The 23,218-nt window shown below is 50.4% G+C and overlaps 1 protein-coding gene across 1 annotated transcript in view; it reads right to left on the bottom strand.

Moving 5' to 3' along the window:
* LOC130130374 (pyruvate carboxylase, mitochondrial) overlaps positions 1-12,387 on the bottom strand; it is a 469,779-nt gene extending 457,392 nt beyond the window's left edge. Inside the window, exon 1 of the mRNA XM_056300064.1 lies at positions 12,263-12,387. Within this exon, the coding sequence (XP_056156039.1) occupies positions 12,263-12,264 (2 nt within the window). The 5' untranslated portion in view covers positions 12,265-12,387. The remainder of the gene's footprint in view (positions 1-12,262) is intronic.
* Between the last annotated feature and the right edge of the window lie 10,831 nt (positions 12,388-23,218).

The raw sequence follows: 23,218 nt of genomic DNA, 5'->3' as shown, positions 1-23,218 counted from the left end.
CTTTTCCTCTTAGTTAAGGACGCCGCTTGACTCCGGTTTACACTCTGTTACGCAACCAAAGCCGTCTTTGCACAAAAACATTCTGCATACCACTCTGATCGCTTCGAATACCCTCCCATCTCTTTTAGGGTCTCGGGACTGGAGGCGAAAATCCAGTTTTAAGACTCGAGCACACAGAGAAGCCAACATTTAAGAGTTTTCCACACCTCAGGTGGAGGAGTTTGTGTGCTTTTTTTTAATCACTCGTGGCAAACCGACGAAATGCGGGGGAGCGCATACATTTAAATGATTAACAACGTGACCTTTGACACCGTAGTCCCTCAGAAATACAGAACCAAACCATCCCAAGTCTGCAAGTGCAGTTCCTGACCTGCACTGGCAACGGCCCACATACACTCAGCAGGTTTATGGGTCTCGCCTCGTAATCTGGAAATGTACTTCATCAAGTTGTCAGACAGAAACGTGACCTTTGGATTTCACTCAAGCTGCCCAGACAGTAGAACAGGGCCTGGACCGTCTACATGAAGTAGTCCATCTAGTTCTGTGTTTTTGCCCCGCCCCCCTTTCTCCTAAATTGTATCCGGCCGATCACCCCGCTCTTCCGAGTCGTCCCGGTCTCTGCTCCACCCCCTCTGCCGATCCGGAGAGGGCTGCAGACCACCACACGCCTCCTCCCATACATGTGGAGTCACCAGCCGCTTCTTTTCACCCGACAGTGAGGAGTTTCACCAGGGGGACGAAGCGCATGGGAGGATCCCGCTATTCCACCCAGTTCCCCCTACCCCCTGAACAGGAGCCCCGACCAACCAGAGGAGGCGCTAATACAGCGACCAGGACACACACCCACATCCGGCTTTCCACTCATAGGCACGGCTAATTGTGTCTGCAGGGACGCCCGACCAAGCCAGAGGCAACACGGGGATTCGAACCGGGGATCCCCGTGTCGGCAGGCAACGGAATAGACCGCTACGCCACGCGGACGCCCCCATCTTGTTCCGTTTAATATGACCACTCACGTCCTGAAAGACGTGACAATCTGGCACCGATATTAACAAAATACACTGTTTCCAAACCAGCTCAACCTCAAACCGGCTGCACCGGGGAAAGGAGAAGCACCGACTCGGCGACCCTCCTGTCCACCTCGGTCTGGACCCTCCCAAACAAACGCGACCGTAAACCCGAGGGTCTTCAAAATGTGCAGCCAACAAGGCTCCTCAACGCCCGGCACAGTGTGATGCTTACTGAGACTCAGCGAGAACGTGTGAAATCACGTCAAACACACACCTCCGTTAATTAACAAGCGCTAATTAACACATGCATGCACGCACGCTCGACACACAAGATGTATGTGGGTGTGGGTGTGTGTGTGTGTGTGTACCCCCACATGTTTTGGCCTTTCAAGTCCGGGGGTCTGTAGTTCATCCATTAACTTGTTCCAGATCAAAGGTCTGTTCTGTTTGGGCGTGCAGGCCGTGTGTGACGAGGGAGAAACCCATCTGCTGACACAGCCAGACCTGTGTCCCAGTTTGCCAATCAGGTAAACAGTCCAGAAGCACACATTCCACACATTTATCTGCCAACCAAAAAAAAAAAAAAAGATACAGCAACAGAAAATCTTGACTTTCCAACCACGCAGATCACGGGCTAAGTCCGTCATCACAAGCGGGTGCACGTGGACCAAGACCACGCTCAAACCTTGAAACCCGACGTGCTCAATTCCAGTTGTTGTTGTTTTGTTTTTTTTTTTGCAGAATGAAAATTTATCCCCCCCCCCCCCCCCCAAAAAAAGCTGAACTTTGGCTGCAAATTGACTGACGTGCATCAAAAGCAGACGTGTACAAATAGCGCTTCAGGTGGTGGTGGTGGTGGTTACCAAATCGAGAGTACCGCAGCAATACAAACATCTTACACCTTTGTAGATAACAACAAAGGACAAAGAAAAGAAAGAAAGATGCAGATTAAGATTAAGCTACGGGCCTGCAGGCTCAAGTCGGCTAGTGTGCATTTTCGGCTGTTCCCGATACAGAAAACAAGTCCGGATCTGGCATTCAGGAGTCAAAAAGAAAAGGGAGGGGGGGGGGGTCAGCAGATCCCCCGTTTTGCTTTCGCTTTCTTACAATTTCTTGTCGGGGAAAAAAAAAAAAAAAAACATTCATAAAAGGTACACACGCCCGAGAGCAGCCGACAAAGGCATCGCCTCCGTTCGCCTTGAGCGTCAAACAGAAAGCGCCGCCTCGCTTCGGCGCACCAAGCCGCGCCACAAACACACGCCGCGCAAACCCGCCGAAGAGCCGAGCTGTCACCGGAGACGGACAGAGAGGCGAGAAAGCCAAGAGACGGCGGGAGACAAGAGAATGGAAAACACGTGTGCAGTCATCCTCACTCCCGTCCTCCCCCCTTCCTCACACCTCAGCGGTTCGTCTCCCTTCCTCTCCTCTTGCCTCCTCCCTCCTTTCCTGCCTGCCCCCGCTGTCCTCTCATGGGTGATGGTGCATCAACGGTAGGGGTAGGAAGGATGATTCTGTGTGTGTGTGTGTGTGTGCGTGCATGCGTGCATTTACCAATGTTTGCCTATTTGACACACACGAGGAATAGATCGGCTCCAAAAGACCTGTTGTTGCCTCCGAAAGCAACTCCTCCGTCACCGGGCAGCTCTGCAACACGCGGCTGAAAACAGGGGCGACGCGACGCTGGTCCTGCACCAGGGGGCTAAAACAGCCACACTACCAGGTCTGCACTTAAACAGCCCACATGTGATGTCCTTTCCACATCCCGTCAAAACTGCAACCCAGTTTTGTGCCGCGGTGGCAAATCCTGGCCAAAGCCCCTACCAAGCATGAAGTCGGTCGGCTGGCAGCCTCAGGGTCGCCCCCCCCTGGCAGCCTCAGGGTCGCCCCCCCGGCCTTTAAAAAGAGAACCTGGGTGGAGGAAAGTATAGAAATGCGAGCCTGACATCTACATAATGGGTTGAAAAAAAAAAAGGATCCCAACTATCTTCTGAAATACATGTCCACAACGCCAGCCAAAAAAAGGGTTAACGGGTGTCCGGGTTGCGTAGCGGTCTATTTCGTTGCCTACCAACACGGGGATCGCCGGTTCGAATCCCCGTGTTACCTCCGGCTTGGTCGGGCGTCCCTACAGACACAACTGGCCGTGTCTGTGGAAGGGAAGCCGGATGTGGGTATGTGTCCTGGTCGCTGCACTAGCGCCTCCTCTGGTCGGTCGGGGTGCCTGTTCGGGGGGGGGGGGATAGCGTGATCCTCCCACGTGCTACGTCCCCCTGGCGATACTCCTCACTGTCGGGTGAAAAGAAGCGGCTGGCGACTCCACATGTATGGGAGGAGGCATGTGGTAGTCTGCAGGAGCAGCGACCGGGACGGATCGGAAGAGTGGGGTAATTGGCCAAGTACTATTTGGGAGAAAAAGGGGGGAATCTGAAAAAAAAATGGTTAACAGGGCGGGCTGCTCCTATGTGTTTGACACAGTTGGACCAAAAAGTGGCAGTGCAAAGTTTGAAAACTATAAACTTATATCAGTGAAGTGTGCAAAGACTAATTTCGCTATTCGCTTTTCATAGCGATAAAAGGTTTGACATCACATAGTGTGAGGTGGTGGCAGTTAGCTATGACATGCTAGATAGCTACACATAAGATTAAAACCTCTGGTGCTGTTAAGCCATACAGAAATGCTACCATTAAGCCATGTCTTGCAGCTGACAGAAAATCAAGTTGCATCTTCTTCCTTTTTTTTGTTCTATACTTTTTGGTTCTATAATATAGAGCTCTACTATACTTTTTTTTGGTTATATACTATACTGTTGTTGGTTCTACACAGCTCTACTATACTTTTTTTGTTCTATACTATAGAGGTTTACTATACTTTTTTGTTCTATACTACAGAGCTCTACTCTACTTATTTTGGTTCTATACTATAGAGCTCTACTCTACTTTTTTGGTTCTATACCATAGAGCTCTACTATACTTTTTTTTGGTTCTATACCATAGAGCTCTACTCTACTTTTTTGGTTCTATACCATAGAGCTCTACTATACTTTTTTTGGTTCTATACTATCGAGCTCTACTCTGCTTATTTTGGTTCTATACCATAGAGCTCTACTCTTACTTATTTTGGTTCTATACCATAGAGCTCTACTATACTTTTTTTTGGTTCTATAATATAGAGCTCTACTCTACTTTTTTGGTTCTATACCATAGAGCTCTACTCTACTCATTTTGGTTCTATACCATAGAGCTCTACTATACTTTTTTTGGTTCTATACTATAGTGCTCTACTCTACTTTTTTGGTTCTATACTATCGAGCTCTACTATACTTTTTTGGTTCTATACTATCGAGCTCTACTCTACTTTTTTGGTTCTATACTATAGAGCTCTACTCTACTTTTTTGGTTCTATACTATCGAGCTCTACTATACTTTTTTGGTTCTATACTATAGAGCTCTACTCTACTTTTTTGGTTCTATACTATCGAGCTCTACTATACTTTTTTTGGTTCTATACTATCGAGCTCTACTATACTTATTTTGGTTCTATACTATAGAGCTCTACTCTACTTATTTTGGTTCTATACTATAGAGCTCTGGGCAGTGGGGTGCAGCCATAAATGAATAAAGCACTGGATGACAGGCTGAAAACGGCAGCTCATTCATTCCTATGAGAGCTGATCACCTAATGCAGACAGCTGATTAGGGACACGTTCATTTTGGATTTTGCCAAGGTCATCCAAAAAGATTTCTACTGGCTGTTCGTGTGAATTCACGGGTCAGAGTTCAGCATTGTTAAACTTTGTACAAAGGCGAAGGGACAGGATTGCTTTGCAGCTGGAAATAACGCCATTTCTTTTGCCCTTTGCATGATTGTGAATGGTAGTGAACGGCGGGTGAAGCAAATCGTCCCACACTTTTATGTAGCTGTGACCGCCACATCACTACACTGTGATCACAACGGATTTATGTTTAGCAGTGAGAGGCGCCTTTTTCTGATGGCTTTTCGACCGGTTTGAAGCATTTTGTTTGCTTTTTATGCACCCCGGGGGCCTCGCTTGTTGTCTGACCGGTGTGCCTTGCGTTTTTGAAGAAACGCGTTGAGCGTGTGAAGGTTTTTAAAAAATATATTTTTTAAAACAAGAAAGATTTTCCCCATCACTGCGGCATTTCCCTTCAGAGCTGTGCTGTTAACAAAGATGGTGAGGAAAAGAGCTAAAGCAAGTATTCTCTGCCTCTCCGTGTTTTAGATAATAAATAGCAGTATCCATCCACCCATCCATCCATCCATCCATTATCCAAACCGCTTATCCTGCTCTCAGGGTCGCGGGGTTGCTGGAGCCTATCCCAGCAGTCATTGGGCAGCAGGTGGGTAGACACCCTGGACAGGCCGCCAGGCCATCACAGGGCGCACACGCACACACACACATACACACACCTAGGGGCAATTTAGTACGGCCGATTCACCTGACCTAAATGTCTTTGGGAGGAAACCCACGCAGACACGGGGAGAACAGGCAAACTCCACCCCGAGGACGACCCGGGACGACCCCCAAGGTTGGACTACCCCGGGGCTCGAACCCAGGACCTTCTTGCTGTGAGGCGACTGCGCTAACCACTGCGCCACCGTGCCGTGAACAGGAGTAGAAGTAGTAAAAATGTGCTATGCTGTTTAACAACAATAGCAAGTAACGATAAGTCAGACAGGTAGAGTTGTGTAGCTAACTCACTTATTGCCAAGACTGGCTCAAGAGTGATTGGCAGGCAATTCTGTGGCTGCCTAGCAACGACAAGATGCCACTCGCCGCCAAAAGTGCGTCCAATTTGATCGGGATGAGCAGCAAATCGCCAAACGTGATCACATCTTTACATTTGCAGCCTTTAGTCACCTGGGGTCACGGGTTCGAAGCCCACCGACACCTGGGAAATTCCTCACAGGAGGAGAATTTCGTAGTTTGGCGTTACTACAATTTTGAACACCCGCCAGCTTTGATAAGCACAGTAAGAAGCAGCACAGGGAGTATTTACGATGCCCACGGCAAAACTAAGGATCATGAGACCTCCCAGGACTTTAATTGTAGTAAGTATGGAATATTATCCTTACACTAATTGAGTTTAAATAAAACCCAGAAAGCAAGTGTACATTTCAGCAGACCAAAGGCAGATGAAAAGTTGCCGCAGCTGAACATGACTAAGGAGAACGTGAGACAGGTCGACACGGATGTCCGAGCCCGACAATACTCGAGCATTTAGCTCTTGACTTTCACAGTCGACAATGTCAGCCAGCAGCTGTGTCTACAAGACGCCCCCACCCCCTGCTGCTACAGGCTGAGCAGACGGCACTTTCACCAGAGATGGTACCGACAGAGTAGCAAACCTTTTCTACTTTTTTCTAGCATGTCCCTAAGGTACCTTTTTGACATTTTCAGCACCCGGATGGAGTTTGAACATCGACGTCAAACGCGACATTACGTATTCACCTCTTTGCTTTTATAATAGCTTGATAAACGGGGCAGGATCCTCCTCGGTTTTCTGCACCATCATTCACGTTGTGCTTTTTAAAGAGATCCCAGTCAGAGTAAAATTAGTCTCAAAATGTTTTGTTTGAGTCTAAAAAGGGGACAAATTCCTATAAGGGGACAACATTAAAAAACACTGACGGCCATAAACCTGAGAAGACATGGACTTGTGTGGCAGACTTTCCACATACAGTGTGGGATCAGACCCTGCAAATTCAGACCGGGAAGGAGAATCGAGCCAGATTAAAATATTGGTGGTGTTGTGAAAGCATCTACATAGCAGATAGTGTCACTGCCAAACAAACTAATCACCTGTGCTATGGCGCCAGTGGGGGTAATTATATGATTAAACATGGCTAACAATGGCTAACGCCTAACTACAACAGCTAATCATCGCTGCTAGCATGTTAGCTGATGCTAATGTGAGTCATCTCTGGTCATAATTACTTTCCAGACTGTGGATTCTGACCCGAAGGGGGTGACATGATGAATGAGCTTAAGTAAGGCTTAGGTAAATAAGAAAGCTAAGTACTGATGCATATGTTTCTGGTCTAAGAAGGCCGCCGAGCCCCTGGTCTCATCTAATAATGAACGGTGTAGGAGCCAAAGTTGGGTTTACTGGCTTGGAGGTAGCCCAAGAGGAAATAAGGGTATTTCTATAGGAATTCGGTATCTAGAAGGTCTTCCAACATGTCGCCCTCTCTGAAAAGAAAGACGTTTTATTTCCAACTCATCTACGAGTCCAGTCTGGAAGAACACGCTGCGGTTCTAATGTCGTCTACGTAATGATGATGATGAATAACACACACTGACATAACAGCATTTGGTGACGTCATGCTTCGCAAAGACCAATGTAGCGAAATCAACGGGCAGCCGGGAACCGCCGCAGCCGGGACGCGAACCCGGGTGTCCCGCACCACGGGCGACTACGTTAACCAGTCGACTCCCCCCCCCCCCTTCTCTTTTAAAGAATCCGACCCATTAGGCGAGGGCTAGCGAGTCTAGTGTTCACTACACTACCCCCCTCCTTCGGGAAGCGCGTCTTCAGCATACCAGCTCCCTCACGCCTCTGGGCGCACGCGCTTCCGATGGCGTCACGGTCTCGCCGTCCCACTTCTGGCACCATGTTGCGTGCCTATAACTCCACGGTAGACCGGTTAAGTTTTACACACTCGAACTGCTTTCATAACCTGCGAGGGCATTTCACATTTGATGTTTGCTTACTTTTAATCTTTCACCAGGACCTTACATTGCTTAGATGGACACTTGAAGTCCATGTGTAGCAGGACAAAGGTGGTCTTATAAAGTGTCTTCTCCAGGTGTCTTCAATAAAGTGTCTTCAATAAAGTGTCTTCAATAAGGGCCTATTGTTAATTATAAAGTGTCTTCAATAAGGGCCTATTGTTAATTATTAAGTGTCTTCAATAAGGGCCTATTGTTAATTATAAAGTGTCTTCAATAAGGGCCTATTGTTAATTATTAAGTGTCTTCAATAAGGGCCTATTGTTAATTATAAAGTGTCTTCAATAAGGGCCTACTGTTAATTGTTGGCTGTATTGGAGACTCACTGAGTGTAGCAAGTCTGTACGCAGTAAATGGAGAAGTGGCCTTGGTGGATGAGAGCTGGAAGACATGAGTTAAGGAGGGGAAGAACAGACGACTGTCCTATAAGAGAGACTGTACTGTATTGATCGGGGCGCATTCAGGCACCTGGGCTCGGATGCCTCTGTTCATGAACATGCATTAAAATCGTGTGACTATACTGTAAATAGATTTTTGTCTCGCTCCTCATTTCTGTCAGCGTGGAATCAATAACTGCCACGGCATAACCCCTCCATGCTACGTTACAACTGAGGTCGCCGCTTGTGTACGTCATAAGTACTCGCCTGTAATTCAAAGTGGCCACGCCGTAACTCTACACAAACACAAGTTGTGTGTTGTCCCGAATAAGACCAAGCTCAAAATAACAACTCTTATTTCATAGGAAGGCTGAACAGTTTAGCGTTTAAGAATGGACATCAAATGCGCAATAGCCACTTTACACACTAGGCCCATCGGTCACGTGCGGCTAAATCTCTCGTTGCTTGATAGAAAACGAAATCGGGCGAGGTTTGTTCTTTTTTATGGCTAATTATTCAGAAAAATATTCCACCGCATCTAACAAATAATATAAATTAATTCTCGAACAACCATCTCATCCCAACCTATAAAATCAACTGACTCAAAGCCAGGCGCGGATCTTACGGGGTGGCACGGGGTGGCAGCTGCCACCTCTGGGACACAGTCTTGCCACCCCTGTTGCCACCCCATTTATAAATCAGATAATATGTTTTTAAAGTATATTTTATGTACATGCACGGTGAAGGTCAATGAGACCCGCGCAAAACTCATCTCAAACAGTAGAGAACAAAATACATTCGATGAAATCCGAGTTTCGAATAATAATACGTTTAGAATAACGTCCATTGCCCCCCCTCCTTGAACCTCATGCCAACCCCTTTGCCACCCCAAGAAAAAAATCTCTAGATCCGCCACTGCTCCAAGCTAATGATCAATTCTTTACAAATGAAGCGTTGAAAGTTAAAAACTCTGCATATATCTCGTGAAATCACTTAAGTTCTTCATACGCTTTAATGCCGCAATACATATCACAAAAAATAAATATACGTATTACGATGGTGAGGGTTCTGGGCCCCCCTCCCCCCAGTACATTCAGACCTATCTCTCAATCTCAGCGGGTCTGGGCAAATTGCCAGTTTGGCAAATGTGGAGCGACAAGCTGTACCACTTAAATGTCACATCACTATTGAAAAGTTCAATCTGTATTTTGTCTGCCAACAAAAAAAACAAAAAAAAAAAACAAAAAACTAGGGTCTCTAGTCAACGGACTTTAAGGCATGCAGTTTGCTTCCAAATCTTTCTTCAACGTTGTTTGCCATGAATATGCTCATGAACTTGGAAGATTAAAAAAAAAGAAAGCCACTTTATTTTGTTATTGTATTGTTACAATGAAACGTGTTCTCTGCATTTAACCCATCCTGTTGTATAGGAGCAGTGGGCGGCTGCAGCACCGGGGACCAACTCCGGTTCTTCTTTCCACTGCCTTGCTCAGGGGCACAGACAGTAGTAGTAACCCTAACATGCACGTCTTTTTGATGGTGGGAGGAAACCCACGCAGACACGTGGAGAACAAGCAAACGCCACACGGAAAGGGCCTGCCTGAGACAGCCTCGGGTTCGAAACCAGAACCTTCTTGCTGTGAGCTAACCCCTGGGACACCGTGCCGCCCCTAAATGCAGCTATTAAAAACGCTGGTATCTGCAGAATATCTGTGCCACCCCTGCTTCCTACATCCTACCAGTTATTGGCTTGATTTCAATTCTCTTGGCAGATATGGTTGCTGCAGTAGCTACTGGTGCATGCTCCAGATTTGTCGACAGTATGCTGATTATTACAAGGCTCGTTTTGTCTTGGTACGTGACTCAAAAGCACTGTAACAGGAAATGCATCATGCTTGTTACCACTTTCCTGTTAAGGTGAATCAAAACAGGTCAGGTGATCCTGGATTCAAAACAGGGTTTATTTTATTTTGGGATAAGCTCACTTCCTTTTCAATTTTTTTTTCATCCCCAATTTGTCACGCACAGAAAAATAGTTTACATATGATCTGTAAAAATGACTGTGTTCTGTAATGTGTCCTTGGGTGCTCTGAAAGGCGCCCACAAATAAAATGTATTATTATTACTACAGGGGCACTGTAATAGAAACTACCTTGACTAAAGCAATCTGATGTTTGGAGCCTATGCTTGTTGTGCAACAGGAGCACTGTAAAGCTGTACGGTACAAGGTTATAGAGGTCCTGCATTGCTGTCGGGTACCAAGTGTCAGAGCTGTGTATTGGTTGTCTTGACCTTCATCAACGTATTCACCCAGCTCTAACTGTGGAAAACGCAACAACGAGAGGCACAAGAGCAATCTTCTGACATATTAGAGCATCTTCTGCAAACGACAGTTTAAGTATTGCAGATATTAAGATCCCAGACAACAAAACACCCGTATTCCGTATGCCCCACTGTGTTTTGTAAACTAAATTAATGTTAATTTATACAGGTAAAAGACTAAGTTATTGGGTTTCTTTCTGCTTTTGTGTTTTGTTTTGTTTTGGGTTTTTGTTTTTGCATTATCACATCCTAACTTGGGTAGTTAAGTTCTATGAATAACTTGCAAGAGTAACTGCCATACATTCTCTCACTGCCTGTGTGTCCCTTTGCACCTCTCTTGAGCAGCATCCAACGGTTCCAAGTAGGGTTAAAATCGCCTAAAACGTGAACAGGCTGTGCAGTAGAAACAACAGGGGCGAGACACCTGCGAGAGTGCAGCATGCTGCAAAGTACAGAGCAGTGTTTCTCAACCCAGTCCTCAAGGACCCCCCTATCCTGCAGATTGTCATTGTAACCCTGCATAGGTAGCCCCGGCTTGTACTTACTCGACCAATCACCTCGCAGCACTAAATTATGCAAGGTGTGCAACTTCTGACAAAATTCATTGCCGATTGGTTGAATAACTACAAACAGGTTTCAGGGTTGCAAAGAAAACATGCAGGATAGGGGGTCCTCGAGGACTGGGTTGAGAAACACTGGTATAGAGCATGCATTCACAGCCACCTATACAGATCAAGCTTGGAAAGGTTCAAAGGTGAAAGGGCAAACCAGAAGATGGATGAGTCAATGTGCAAAAAAGAAAGAAAAAGAAAAAGGAAGCAGGCCATTGCACAACAGCGAGACACAACTGCAAACTCACCTGACGTCAACCTTTGGAGAGAACTAAAGGCTGCGCGCAAGAGCACACGTTTCTGCACGTCAAACACTCGTTTCTCACCCAAAGCTGCGGCGCTGTGGGGAAACACTGTCGCGTGGAGCCGGCGCGCGCGGACACGCGAGCCGCAACGCGCGGACGCGCACAGCCAACGCGGGTTTCTGTCACGCAAGTCGGCAACGCACCAACTTGCGAGGCCTGAATAGTTGCACTTCTGAGTCGCGTCTTGCGGAAGAGCGGCGTCCTGGCAGCTGCTAGCCGCTGGGATGCTAACTGCAGACTCACATGACATTGACGCTGAAAACATACGCGATCACTCAAGCGCTGGGCAAAACGGTGCACGCTGTCAATCGGCGTCAAACGAACCCAGTGACACCCCGTCCTCATATTATCCTCATCCACACACACACACACACATATAGATATATGATACACACACACACACATATAGATATATGATACACACACACACACATATAGATATATGATACACACACACATATATATATATGATATACACACACACACATAGATATATGATATACACACACACACATATAGATATATGCACACACATATATATATATATATATATGATACACACACACACATAGATATATGCACACACACACATATAGATATATGATATACACACACACATATATATATATATATGATACACACACACACATAGATATATGCACACACACATATATATATGATATACACACATATATATATATATGATACACACACACACATATATATATATATATATATGATACACACACACATATATATATGATACACACACACACACATATATATATATGGTACACACACAGACACAGACACAGACACACACACACATATATATATATATGATATACACACACACACACACCCACACCATACACCGGTACTCACATGTTGGTGGCTGTGTGTCGGAATCTGTCAATGACGTGAATCCACTGACAAGGAACCGGACACCGAATGTAAACAATCGCCTGTCAGAAGACTGTATGTGTGTGTGTTATGGCTACACAACCCCGTCTCACACACACGCACACACACACGCAGAGCAGAGCAGAGACAGACAGACACGCTTGCTGTCCACAGGAGGAAGAGGCGACGGGGAAGGGAGGGGAGGGGGTGTACACTCTAACACACGCGTCCTAACTTCGGGATGGACGAGAGAGCGTGCGAGGGACACGAAGAAGAAGAAGCAGAAGAAGAAGAAGAAGAGGAGGAGGAGGAGGAGGAGGAGGAAGCAGCGACAGCACACCACACTCGCTCTGTCACGCAAACGTCACGACGGCGAGGCTACGGCTCCGACGCTAGCTGCTAACCGCCGACGTAAGCTAGCTGGCAGCTGGCACCGTCTGTCTCGGTTCGGCGGATACGGACGAGTCCTCCACTGCGCCTGCCTGTTACTCCGGTAATCCCTCTCTCTCTCTCTCTCTCTCTCTCTCTCTCTCTCTCGCGCTCTCTCTCGCGCGCGCTCTACTTCAGCCTGTGCGTTACGCAACTGGACACGCCTCCGCGTCCGAGCCAATCAGCGGCGGGGGGGCTTCCGCAAGCGGGCCTTTTTAAAGGAGAAGGGTCCCGCCGCGCAGCCTGCGGCGCTCGTACAAGACACGCCCCCTCCCATCCCTTGCCCGGACGTCACACATGAAGGAAGAGCGGGATTTTCCTAAAAACTCAGGACCCTGGCAAAAATAATCCCTCTTAATCGTCATTTATGACGCGCTGAGGCGTGCAGAGACCCCTGAACCCAAGGGGAGACGCGGAGTCGGCGCACCGGGACGTGTTGCGGACCTTGCGGCCAGGGGGGCGTGTCCTTCTGGTGACGCTTGGGCCCGGGGGGCAGAGGGGCCAAATTTGAGTGCTGCGTTTTCAAACTGCAACCGACAAATCCTACCCGGTCTAACCTCCTGACCTGAACCTCGGTGGGGGGAAGGGGGAAGGGGAAGGGGGGAGTCTTGGACTGTCAAGTACACGTGTCTTGATCTGGCGTGGGCCTTTTGGCACGGCTGTCAGGAAGTGCAAGATAATTGTATGTCCAAAATCATACGGAATCCTTTGATTAAGAACGTCACATTTTTTTTCAGTATATCGCTCTCGGGTTGTCGAGTTTTCCGGTTGCAGCCGGAAACGGTGGAGAGGATTTTTTATTTTGCGATTTTCTTTAAAATAATTCGCCCGGCGGCCTGTCCGGGGTCTCCCCCCCCCCCCCCGCGTGCCGCCCAATGACTGCTGGGAAAGGCTCGAGCGTCCGCGTGCCGCCCAATGACTGCTGGGAAAGGCTCGAGTGACCCCGAGAGCAGGATACGCGGTTTGGATAATGGATGGATGGACGGACGGGTGGATAATACGCTTATTTCAGTTATGTTAAAGCCTCGGCGTCTGTGGAAACGCGTCTCTTTCTAGCGGCGCGCCTTTGCAGGCGGTTTGACGTAACTCGGCGTTTGCTCGTCATGTTGACTCTGCTGTCGTCACAGGGAAACGCGCGACGGAATCGTTTGTGATATCGCGATACCTGCAGAGAACGACGTCACGCGAACGGAATCGTTTGTAATATCGCGATACCTGCCGAGAACGACGTCACGTCTGTGGTTACGTTCATTATAGTTGACTGGAGCTGTTGCAGAATGAAGAAAGGTTAGAGAGAGAGAGAGAGTGACAGATAGAGAGAGAAGAAAATAAGTAGCTGGTGATTTGTGGGAAAGAAGCGGAGTCACATTCTCTATGTTCAGCGCAGATAGGGGCGTGTGTCCTACTTGGTAAAACAGATGAAAACTGTTGTCCTCGCTCCCCCGGTCGAGACGAGGACAAGGCACGCACCAGGGGCAGCAAACAGCGTTCAATTTAAAAACAAGCAGCTCCGATGGGAACCTCTCCTTTATCTCCGTCCAATAAACTATTTCTCTATCCTTTTTCTCCCTGGTTTAACCAATAGCCAGGGAACACACACACACACACACATGCATTGGTGAGATAAACGATGATACTAAAGTGCTATATAAACGTAATTGTTATTATTATTTCTATTATTATCCATCCATCCATTATCCAAACCGTTTATCCTGCCCTCAGGGTCGCGGGAATGCTGGAGCCTATCCTAGCCCTCATTGGGCAACAGGTGGGGAGGAACCCTGGACAGACTGCCAGGCCATCATAGGGCCCACCACACACACACACACACATGCACATTCACACCTAGGGACAATTTAGTACGGCGGATTCACCTGACCTACATGTCTTTGGACTGTGGGAGGAAACCCACATAGACAGGGAGAGCATGTAAACTCCACACAGAGGACGACCTGGGATGACCCCCCCATGGTTGGACAACTGTGGGGTTCAAACCCAGGACCTTCTTGCTGTGAGGCGACATTATTATTATTATTATTATAAGAAGGTCCTGGGTTCGAGCCTGGGGTAGTCCAACCGGGTCGTCCCGGGTTGTCCTCTTTGTGTTCTTTTGGGGGCTCTGGTTTCCTCCCACAGTCCAAAGACATGTAGATGAATGATAATGATGGTGAATCAGCCGTACCAAATTGTCCCTTGGTGTGAATATGTTTGGGCCCTGCGGTGGCCTGTCCAGGACACTATCTATATTTGGGGAAACAAAATGTCGGATGTGGTAAAAGTATTTCAGTCTGTTGCAGCCTGGAGCAGATTGGCACATTCATGTATTTGGTACCAAGGTTTTATGGTCGCTACCCGAGTCTGAAATGTTGACGGTTTTTTCCAGTGAACCTGCCACCGCCCCGTCATGTCTGTCGCTGTAGAGAGAGAAAGAAAGGAAGCGAGGGCGACACCGTTGAGGAATGAGCGGGGAAAGGGATTCAGTTACAGTCTTTTTAATGGATCTTTGTGGCGCGGCACACAATAGACAGCAATGCTTTTCTCTTGAGAAACAACCCCACCACAACCACCGTGCACACACGGCCTCGGTGACATTGTACTCTGCATGAAGTAAGCCTTCAGCTGCAGACACGGTCCCTCCCCCTGCACCCCTGCACCCCACTCCTACCTCCGACTCTGAAAGGGTGTTTGGGGGCACGGCCAAAATGTCTTCACGTTGTACATTTCTCTCCATCCTACTGTCCATGCACTGACATTTGCGTCCAAGAATAGAGCTGCACACACACACACACACACACACACACGCACACACACACACACACACACACACACACACACAAGGGCGTATTTCACAAATCGTGTTTGTTCTCTAATCAGTTGCTGATAATGAAGTCTGTGTCAATGACATTCCCAAAAGGACAAGTTCGGTCCCGGCTCTAATTACTATACTGGTGAAATTCATGAACAAATGCTGCGCCCTGTGGGCCCAGGGACCACGGCCCTGCCCGGAGCTGCGCCTGAAGGGGAAACACCGAGGGCGGTCTGACAGGAAACGGAAACGGGGCAGGCTAAGCTACCTGCTAGCCTATGCAGACCGGCAGTTCCCACAACACTGAGGGCGCTCTGACAGGAAACGGAAGCGGGGCAGGCTAAGCTAACTGCTAGCCTATGCAGACCGGCAGTTCCCACAACACCGAAGGCGGTCTGAGAGGAAACGGAAGCGGGGCAGGCTAAGCTAACTGCTAGCCCATGCAGACCGGCAGTTCCGACAACACCGAAGGCGGTCTGAGAGGAAACGGAAGCGGGGCAGGCTAAGCTAACTGCTAGACCGTGCAGACGGCAGTTGCCACAACACCAAGGGTGGTCTGACAGGAAATGGAAGCGGGGCAGGCTAAGCTAGCTGCTAGCCCGTGCAGACCGGCAGCTCCCACAACACCGAGGGCGGTCTGACAGGAAACGGAAGCGGGCAGGCTAAGCTAGCTGTTAGCCCGTTTACACCGGCAGTTCCGACAGTCATCCTGGCTGGCGTTCGTTCCCTTGGGCAGTGATTTTTTTTGTTTTTGCCTAGTTAGTTTTGATATATGTGTCCCTGCAGTTTTTGGGATGTGTTTTTGTCTTTGTGTCGCACTGCTGTGGGCTGGGGAAACGATGTTTCGTTTCATTTCATGTGCGCAAGTGCCCAAAAATGAAATGGCGACGTGATTCTGGTTCTGACATGAGGATCCAGTTGCCAGACCAGTGAACCGGTTTGCGGAGCACAAGATACTCAAACTAACCTCACGTACCCAGTGAGACTGGCTCTCCCGGCCCCTTCAAACGACCTACAAATGCTCTTTGTCTCTGACCCATTTTCTCTTGCCCCACACTCCCCTCCCCCCTCTCCCCTCGCTCCCCCCCGGCCTCTCTCTCTCCCTCCCTCTCTCTCTCTCCCTCTCTCTCTCTCTCTCTCCCCCCTCTCTCCCTCCCTCTCTCTCCCTCTCTCTCTCTCCCTCTCTCTCCCTCTCTCTCTCTCTCTCTCTCTCTCTCTCCCTCTCTCTCTCTCTCCCTCTCTCTCCCTCTCTCTCTCTCTCTCTCTCTCCCTCCCTCTCTCTCTCTCTCTCTCCCTCCCTCTCTCACACGACTCGACCTGCAACGCGCACTTCTCTCCGCCTCTGTCTCTCTTTCTGTTTCTCTCCGTATCTCTCGCTCTCTCCGTCTCCACCCAGCCGTCCATGCCGGGGCTCCTCTCTGAGAGGGTGTGATAAATGCTATGCACACTCGCCGTCTCTCACAACTCTCGTCTCCGCGGAGGAAGGAAGCCCTCCGACATGTGCCAAGTGGGCCAGCTCCGTAGCCTGCCAAAGCGTTGCATCACCGGCGCTGGGGGCTATCTCATAGGCCACAAAGGCCCCGATCAGACGGCGTGTTTATGAGGCCCTCTCTTTTATGGCCCACTCTTGATGATGCCCATTCTGTTGTCATTTCGTGCATTTCAAGAATGTGCGCACGTGGAGTTGTTGTGTGTGTGTGTGTGTGTGTGTCGGTGTGCGTGTATGAAGCCCCTCTCTCTGGGCCTCCCATCATAAAGCACGTTTATTACGCGCACACACGGTTTGTGAGCCCGATTTCCTGCTGCACCGACTTGGCCTCGCCTCCGCTGCAGGGAGAACCTTGCGCATTGCAGTTACGGCGCATGCGCCGCGCTGCAGCGAGCGTTATCCGGCGCTAATTAGCCTGAGATAACTGTGTTGCTGCTATCAGGTCGGTAGGCACCTCCGCGCCAAAAGCGCGCGGGTTGATGCAGCCTACTACCCCTGCAGCCACTGGGTTGGAAGGCGGGGACGCGACCCTGCACAGGTCGCCAGTTCGACCCCGGGCCAGACACATTCACACCTAGGGGCAATTTGGTAAGTCGGAGTCACCCGACCCACGTGTCGTTGGACTGGGGGTGGGGGGGGGTGGGGCACCCGGGCCCGGCGACAGCGCACACCAACCTCTCCCCTGGCGTGCCCGGCGACAGAGCACACCAGCCTCTCCCCAGCCACGTCCTTCTGCTGCCGCACGAACGTGACGGTTTCTGCAAACCTCGCTCCGAGGCACGCGCTCGTCATGATCATGCGCCACCCAACAAAGTCCAACCACTTCGCCCCTCGTGACGTCTGAGGTGCGCCACGTTTGTCCTTTGCGGAGATAAAGCACGACGTGGATCAGGAGCCAGAAGCCAGCTTGCTGCGTCTGAGTCGCGTCTTGCGGAAGAGCGGCGTCCTGCGTCTCCCCCCCACCCCCACCCCTGCTCCACCCCAGCTAGCAGCAAAAAGCACGGCGCACAGTTGCTGATGGAGTAAATACTGCGCCAGCCTGTGCGCCGGCATCGTGCGTTCAAGCGCTGCAGGAAGACGTGTGCAGCGACCCTGCTACGGCCAAGGCTGGAGTCACCCGGCAGGGGAAGGGGTGGGGGGGGGTGAGGGCTCACCGGAGGCCCCCTGCGAAGTCACGACATAAAAGCCGTCCCTGGATGGCGCTGACGCGCCCACTCGAGTTTATTTCTGTCATGTGCAGCAATACACACACACACACACACAGTACAGCCGGTGCAATGACATGTTAACTTGCAGATTCCCTCTTTCGTCAGTAGAAACTAGTACAAAATATGTGCAAAAGATAAAAAAAAACACATATATATATATACATATGCACAAGTTAAAAGATACAGTATAGAAGGCCAAATCTAATGTGCAAAAGGGTGAAAACATAAAGCCAAACATATTTGGTTACATGCAACAACAACAAAAACATGCACAAACGAATACATTCGCTATACAAGGTGGCGGCAGAGGGTTTGCTTGGCGAGGATGGATTTGAGCTCTGAAAAACTCCCTTTAAATATGGATCCTTCTATTCATCGCTCCTTTAAAACGGGACTTCCTGCAGACGTACAGGGCTGGTGATTTACGGCCGCCGGCGTTGTGTAATTCACACGTGGAGCTGGTTACTCTCAGTTGTGATGAAGACACCGAGTTGTGCAACCAGTACTTTATTATGTTCCCTCACACCGAGGCCCTCTCCCTGCCGTGGAGCTGTTTCTGTTTACTGGAGCCACACTGGCGAGGGAGACAAAGGAGGGAGGGAGAGTAAGAAAGGAAGGAAGGCAGAGAGAGAGGGAAGGGACATAGAGAGGGAGAGAGGGAGAGGGAGAAAGGGGGAGAGAGACCGAGGGGAGGGACGGAGAGAGGGGGAGAGAGAGGAGAGAGGGGGGAGAGCGAGAGGGAGAAAGGGGGAGAGAGACCGAGGGGAGGGACGGAGAGAGAGTGAGAGAGAGGAGAGAGGGGGGAGAGCGAGAGAGAGAGAGTGATATAGAGAGGGAGAGCGAGAGAGAGAGAGGGAGAAAGGGGGAGAGAGACCGAGGAGAGGGACGGAGAGAGAGTGAGAGAGAGGAGAAAGGGGGGAGAGCGAGAGAGAGAGAGTGACATAGAGAGGGAGAGCGAGAGAGAGGGGAGGGACAGAGAGAGAGGGAGAAAGGGAGAGAGTGAGTGAGAGGGGGAGAAAGGGGGAGAGAGAGCGAGGGGAGGGACAGAGAGAGTGAGAAGAGAGAGGGGGAGAGCGAGAGAGGGACATAGAGAGGGAGAGAGGGAGAAAGGGGGAGAGAGACCGAGGGGAGGGACGGAGAGAGGGTGAGAGAGAGGGGGGAGAGCGAGAGAGAGAGAGTGACATAGAGAGGGAGAGCGAGAGAGAGGGGAGGAGAGGGTGAAAGGGAGAGAGAGTGAGTGAGAGGGGGGGAGAGAGCGAGGGGAGGAACAGAGAGAGTGAGAAGAGAGGGGCGAGAGCGAGAGAGGGACATAGAGAGGGAGAGCGAGAGACAGGAGGGGAGGGACAGAGACAGGGAGAAGGGGGAGAGAGAGCGCGAGGGGAGGGACAAAGAGAGTGAGAGAGAGGGGAGAAAGGCAGAGAGAGAACAAGAGGAGGGGAGTGAGAGGGGAGAGAGAGCGAGGGGAGGGACAGAGAGAGAGAGTGAGAGGAGAGGGGGAGAGCGTGAGAGAGAGGGGAGAAAGGCAGAGAGAGAACAAGAGGAGGGGAGCGAGAGGGGGGAGAGAGCGAGGGGAGGGACAGAGAGAGAGAGCGAGGGGAGAGGGGAGAGAGGGGGGAGAGAGAGAGAGAGAGAGAGGACACGGAGTGTCGGGGGGAACTGGCTGCGGATCATGAACAGATGAATGGTAACTGTTGAGTAACTTCACACTGTTGTTCCTCCTCCCCTCTCTCCCCCCATTGGTTTGCCTTCCCTCTTTGTGATAATAAGGACTGTTTCTGCCCCCGCCCCTTTCTCTCTCTCTCCGACAGAAGACCCTACTCACCCCCCCCCCACGCACTCTGCAGAAACAGAATAAAACAACAGTTTGGAGAGCCAGAACCAGAACCAAAGCTCTACATCTCTTCCCATATTAAAGACAACGTGACATAACAAGGGACGGCTTTACCTTGGTAGCTCTTTTCCCCCCAGTTGTGTTGGGCACCTATTCAACAACTTGTGCCAAAGGTGGGGGGGGGGAATCACCAAATTTCCATATTTTGCTAATTTTAGATCAAAATCTAATCACCTTAACTTCCTCTAAACGAGCCAAGTGTTTGTGGTTGCGTCACCAAGTCCAAGTGGACGGACCAGCAACATTCCAACCAACACCAACATGAACTGCATGATCCAACCAGATCCGACCACTAGGATCCAATCACACCACTCGCGAGGTTCCCCACCCTAATACCCCGTTTTCCTCAGAAACTCGTCACATGGGGTGGCGGTCTATTCCGTCGCCTACCAACATGGGGGTCACCGGTTCGGGCGTCCCCTACAGGCACAACTGGCCGTGTCTGCGGGTGGGAAGCCGGATGTGGGTATGTGTCCTGGTCGCTGCACTAGCGCCTCCTCTGGTCGGTCGGGGCACCTGTCCAGGGGGGAGGGGGAACTGGGGGGAATGGCGTGATCCCCCCCCCCCTACACGCTACGTCCCCCTGGTGAAACTCCTCACTGGTCAGGTGAAAAGAAGCGGCTGGCGACTCCACACGTATCGGAGGAGGCACGTGGTAGTCTGCAGCCCTCCCCGGATCAGCAGAGGGGGCGGCTTAGAAGAGCGGGGTAATTGGACGGATACAATTGGGGGGGAAACTGATCTTCAAAAAAATAAAAAAAAATCCCCACATTACGAAGTAATGATCACTTTGGATGCCATTTCACACCGATATTAAACGCTGAATCCCGCGTTCAAGTCCTACTTCCTGTTCGCGTGTCATAAATAGAACACAATAGAATACAGTTCGCCATTTGCACGTATATACAATGGAATTCAACCTCTGCATGTAACCCATGCTAGCTGTGTAGCTAGGGAGCAGTGGGCAGCCGCAGCACCCGGGCACCAACTCCAGTTACCCCCCCCCCCCATTGCCTTGCTCAAGGGCACAGGCAGGAGTCTTTTTGATGGTGGTGGTGGGGGGAACGGAGCACCCGGAGGAGACCCACGCAGACATGGGGAGAACATGCAGCCTGGGGGTTCGAACCCCAGGACCTTCTTGAGGCAACATTGCTAACCACAGGAGGATGAAACGACACTAATTAGAGGAGTGGCGGCGATGGGACGACGGGGGTGAGTCAGCAGACGGGGGGGGGGGGTACCAATGGATTCTGGAGGAGAGCACACTTCTAATAATAGCAGAGTTTTGGCTGACGTTTCAACACGAGGATGGAAAAGAAAACAACCTTGTAGGCCGCAAAGAGGGCCGGATAACAGATGGACATACTGATCGCAGTGAGAGACTGGGAACAGGAGGAGGCGTCTTTTGGAGCGAGAACCTCGTTTGCAGCTTCGGCGGTGCCGCGGCTTGTCGACAGGCAAGCAAGTGATCCTCAAATCATCCGTTAGCCTGGAACATTCGGCACGGACACTTATCAGCAATGGACAACCAACACACGGCGGGCGGAGGGCGATAAAAAATTGAGTGAAAACTGGGGCAGAGGTAAAAAGGAGGGAAGACAAACTGTGCGAGACTAGGTGGACTTTTGGCCGGGGGTCAGCATGCTTCAGGGGGGAGGAACCACTTGAAAGGCCATTGTTAAACCTTATCAGACGCACACACACACACACACACACAACTACAAGCTTGCACAATCACACCTTACAGGTTGATGTATATGTTGTGTGAATGACTTTTTTGGGCAATAATACACAGTTTCCACCCTCACAAGGACAAGTAGGTACAAGGACCGTGTCCAGAGGGCCGCCCACCACGCCGCGCCTCGGTGCAGGCGTGCATGCAGAGCGCACGAGCCCGTCCGCGTACGTACACACAGGCCGTTATCGCCACAGACGCAGGGGCAGATTTCAAAAGACACGGGATCAAAGTTCCCCCTCTGCCGCGGGTGATCACGCCGGGTAACGTGTGAACGCCTGACAGACAGATTAAACACCGAGCTTATCGACGGACGGGCTACGTAAACAAACGCCGAGATGGAGAAGAGTCTTTTCCATTACAGGCTGTGAGGCATTCACACCCCAGTCGTGAACCGTGCACATGCTGAGCCCCTTCGGGGGTCAAGGAAATCTGTAACAGATTCGTTGTAAAGTTATTTTACTCATCTCGGGGGGGGGGGCGGGGGGGGTAAGAGATAATCTTGGTGACCTTCAACAGAATGTTATATAGATGTTCATGAAAATGTGTCAGGGGACTTTGTTGTTCAGGGGACTTTGTTGCTCCTCTCAATTTGACAAGTTCTGCAAGTTTGACGGGATGTTATTTGCTTATTCTGACAATATCAGAGCTGGCGCTGGACCGGCTGAGGGAGCCTGGTCTGCTGCATCCGGTTGGCCCAGGGACCACGGCCCTGCCTGGAGCTGCACCTGAAGAGGAACACCGAGGGCAGTCTGACAGGACACAGAAGTGGGACAGGCTAAGCTAGCCCATGCAGACCAGCAGTTCCGATAACACTGAGGGCGGTGTGACGGGACGCGGAAGTGGAGGCGGGGCAGGCTAAGCTAACTTCTAGCTCATGCAGACCAGCAGTTCCGACAACACCGAGGGCGGTCTGACAGGATGTGGAAGCAGGACAGGCTAAGCTAACTGCTAAGCCATGCAGACCGGCAGTTCCGATAACACTGAGGGCGGTGTGACGGGATGCGGAAGCGGGGCAGGCTAAGCTAACTGCTAGCCCACGCAGACCAGCAGTTCCGATAACACTGAGGGCGGTCTGACAGGACATGGAAGCGGGGCAGGCTAAGCTAACTGCTAGCCCATGCAGACCCAATAATACCGAGGGTGGTCTGACAGGACACGGAAGTGGGGCAGGCTAAGCTGACTGCTAGCCCATGCAGACCAGCAGTTCCGATAACACCGAGGGTGGTCTGACAGGACACGGAAGTGGGGCAGGCTAAGCTAACTGCTAGCCCATGCAGACCCAATAATACCGAGGGTGGTCTGACAGGACACGGAAGCGGGGCAGGCTAAGCTAACTGCTAGCCCATGCAGACCAGCAGTTCTGACAGTCATCCTGGC

This window comes from Lampris incognitus, chromosome 20 (assembly GCF_029633865.1).
Source record: "Lampris incognitus isolate fLamInc1 chromosome 20, fLamInc1.hap2, whole genome shotgun sequence".
NCBI lineage: Eukaryota > Metazoa > Chordata > Actinopteri > Lampriformes > Lampridae > Lampris > Lampris incognitus.
Note: the sequence above shows the minus strand (reverse complement) of the source record. Positions and strands in the feature narration are given on the sequence as shown.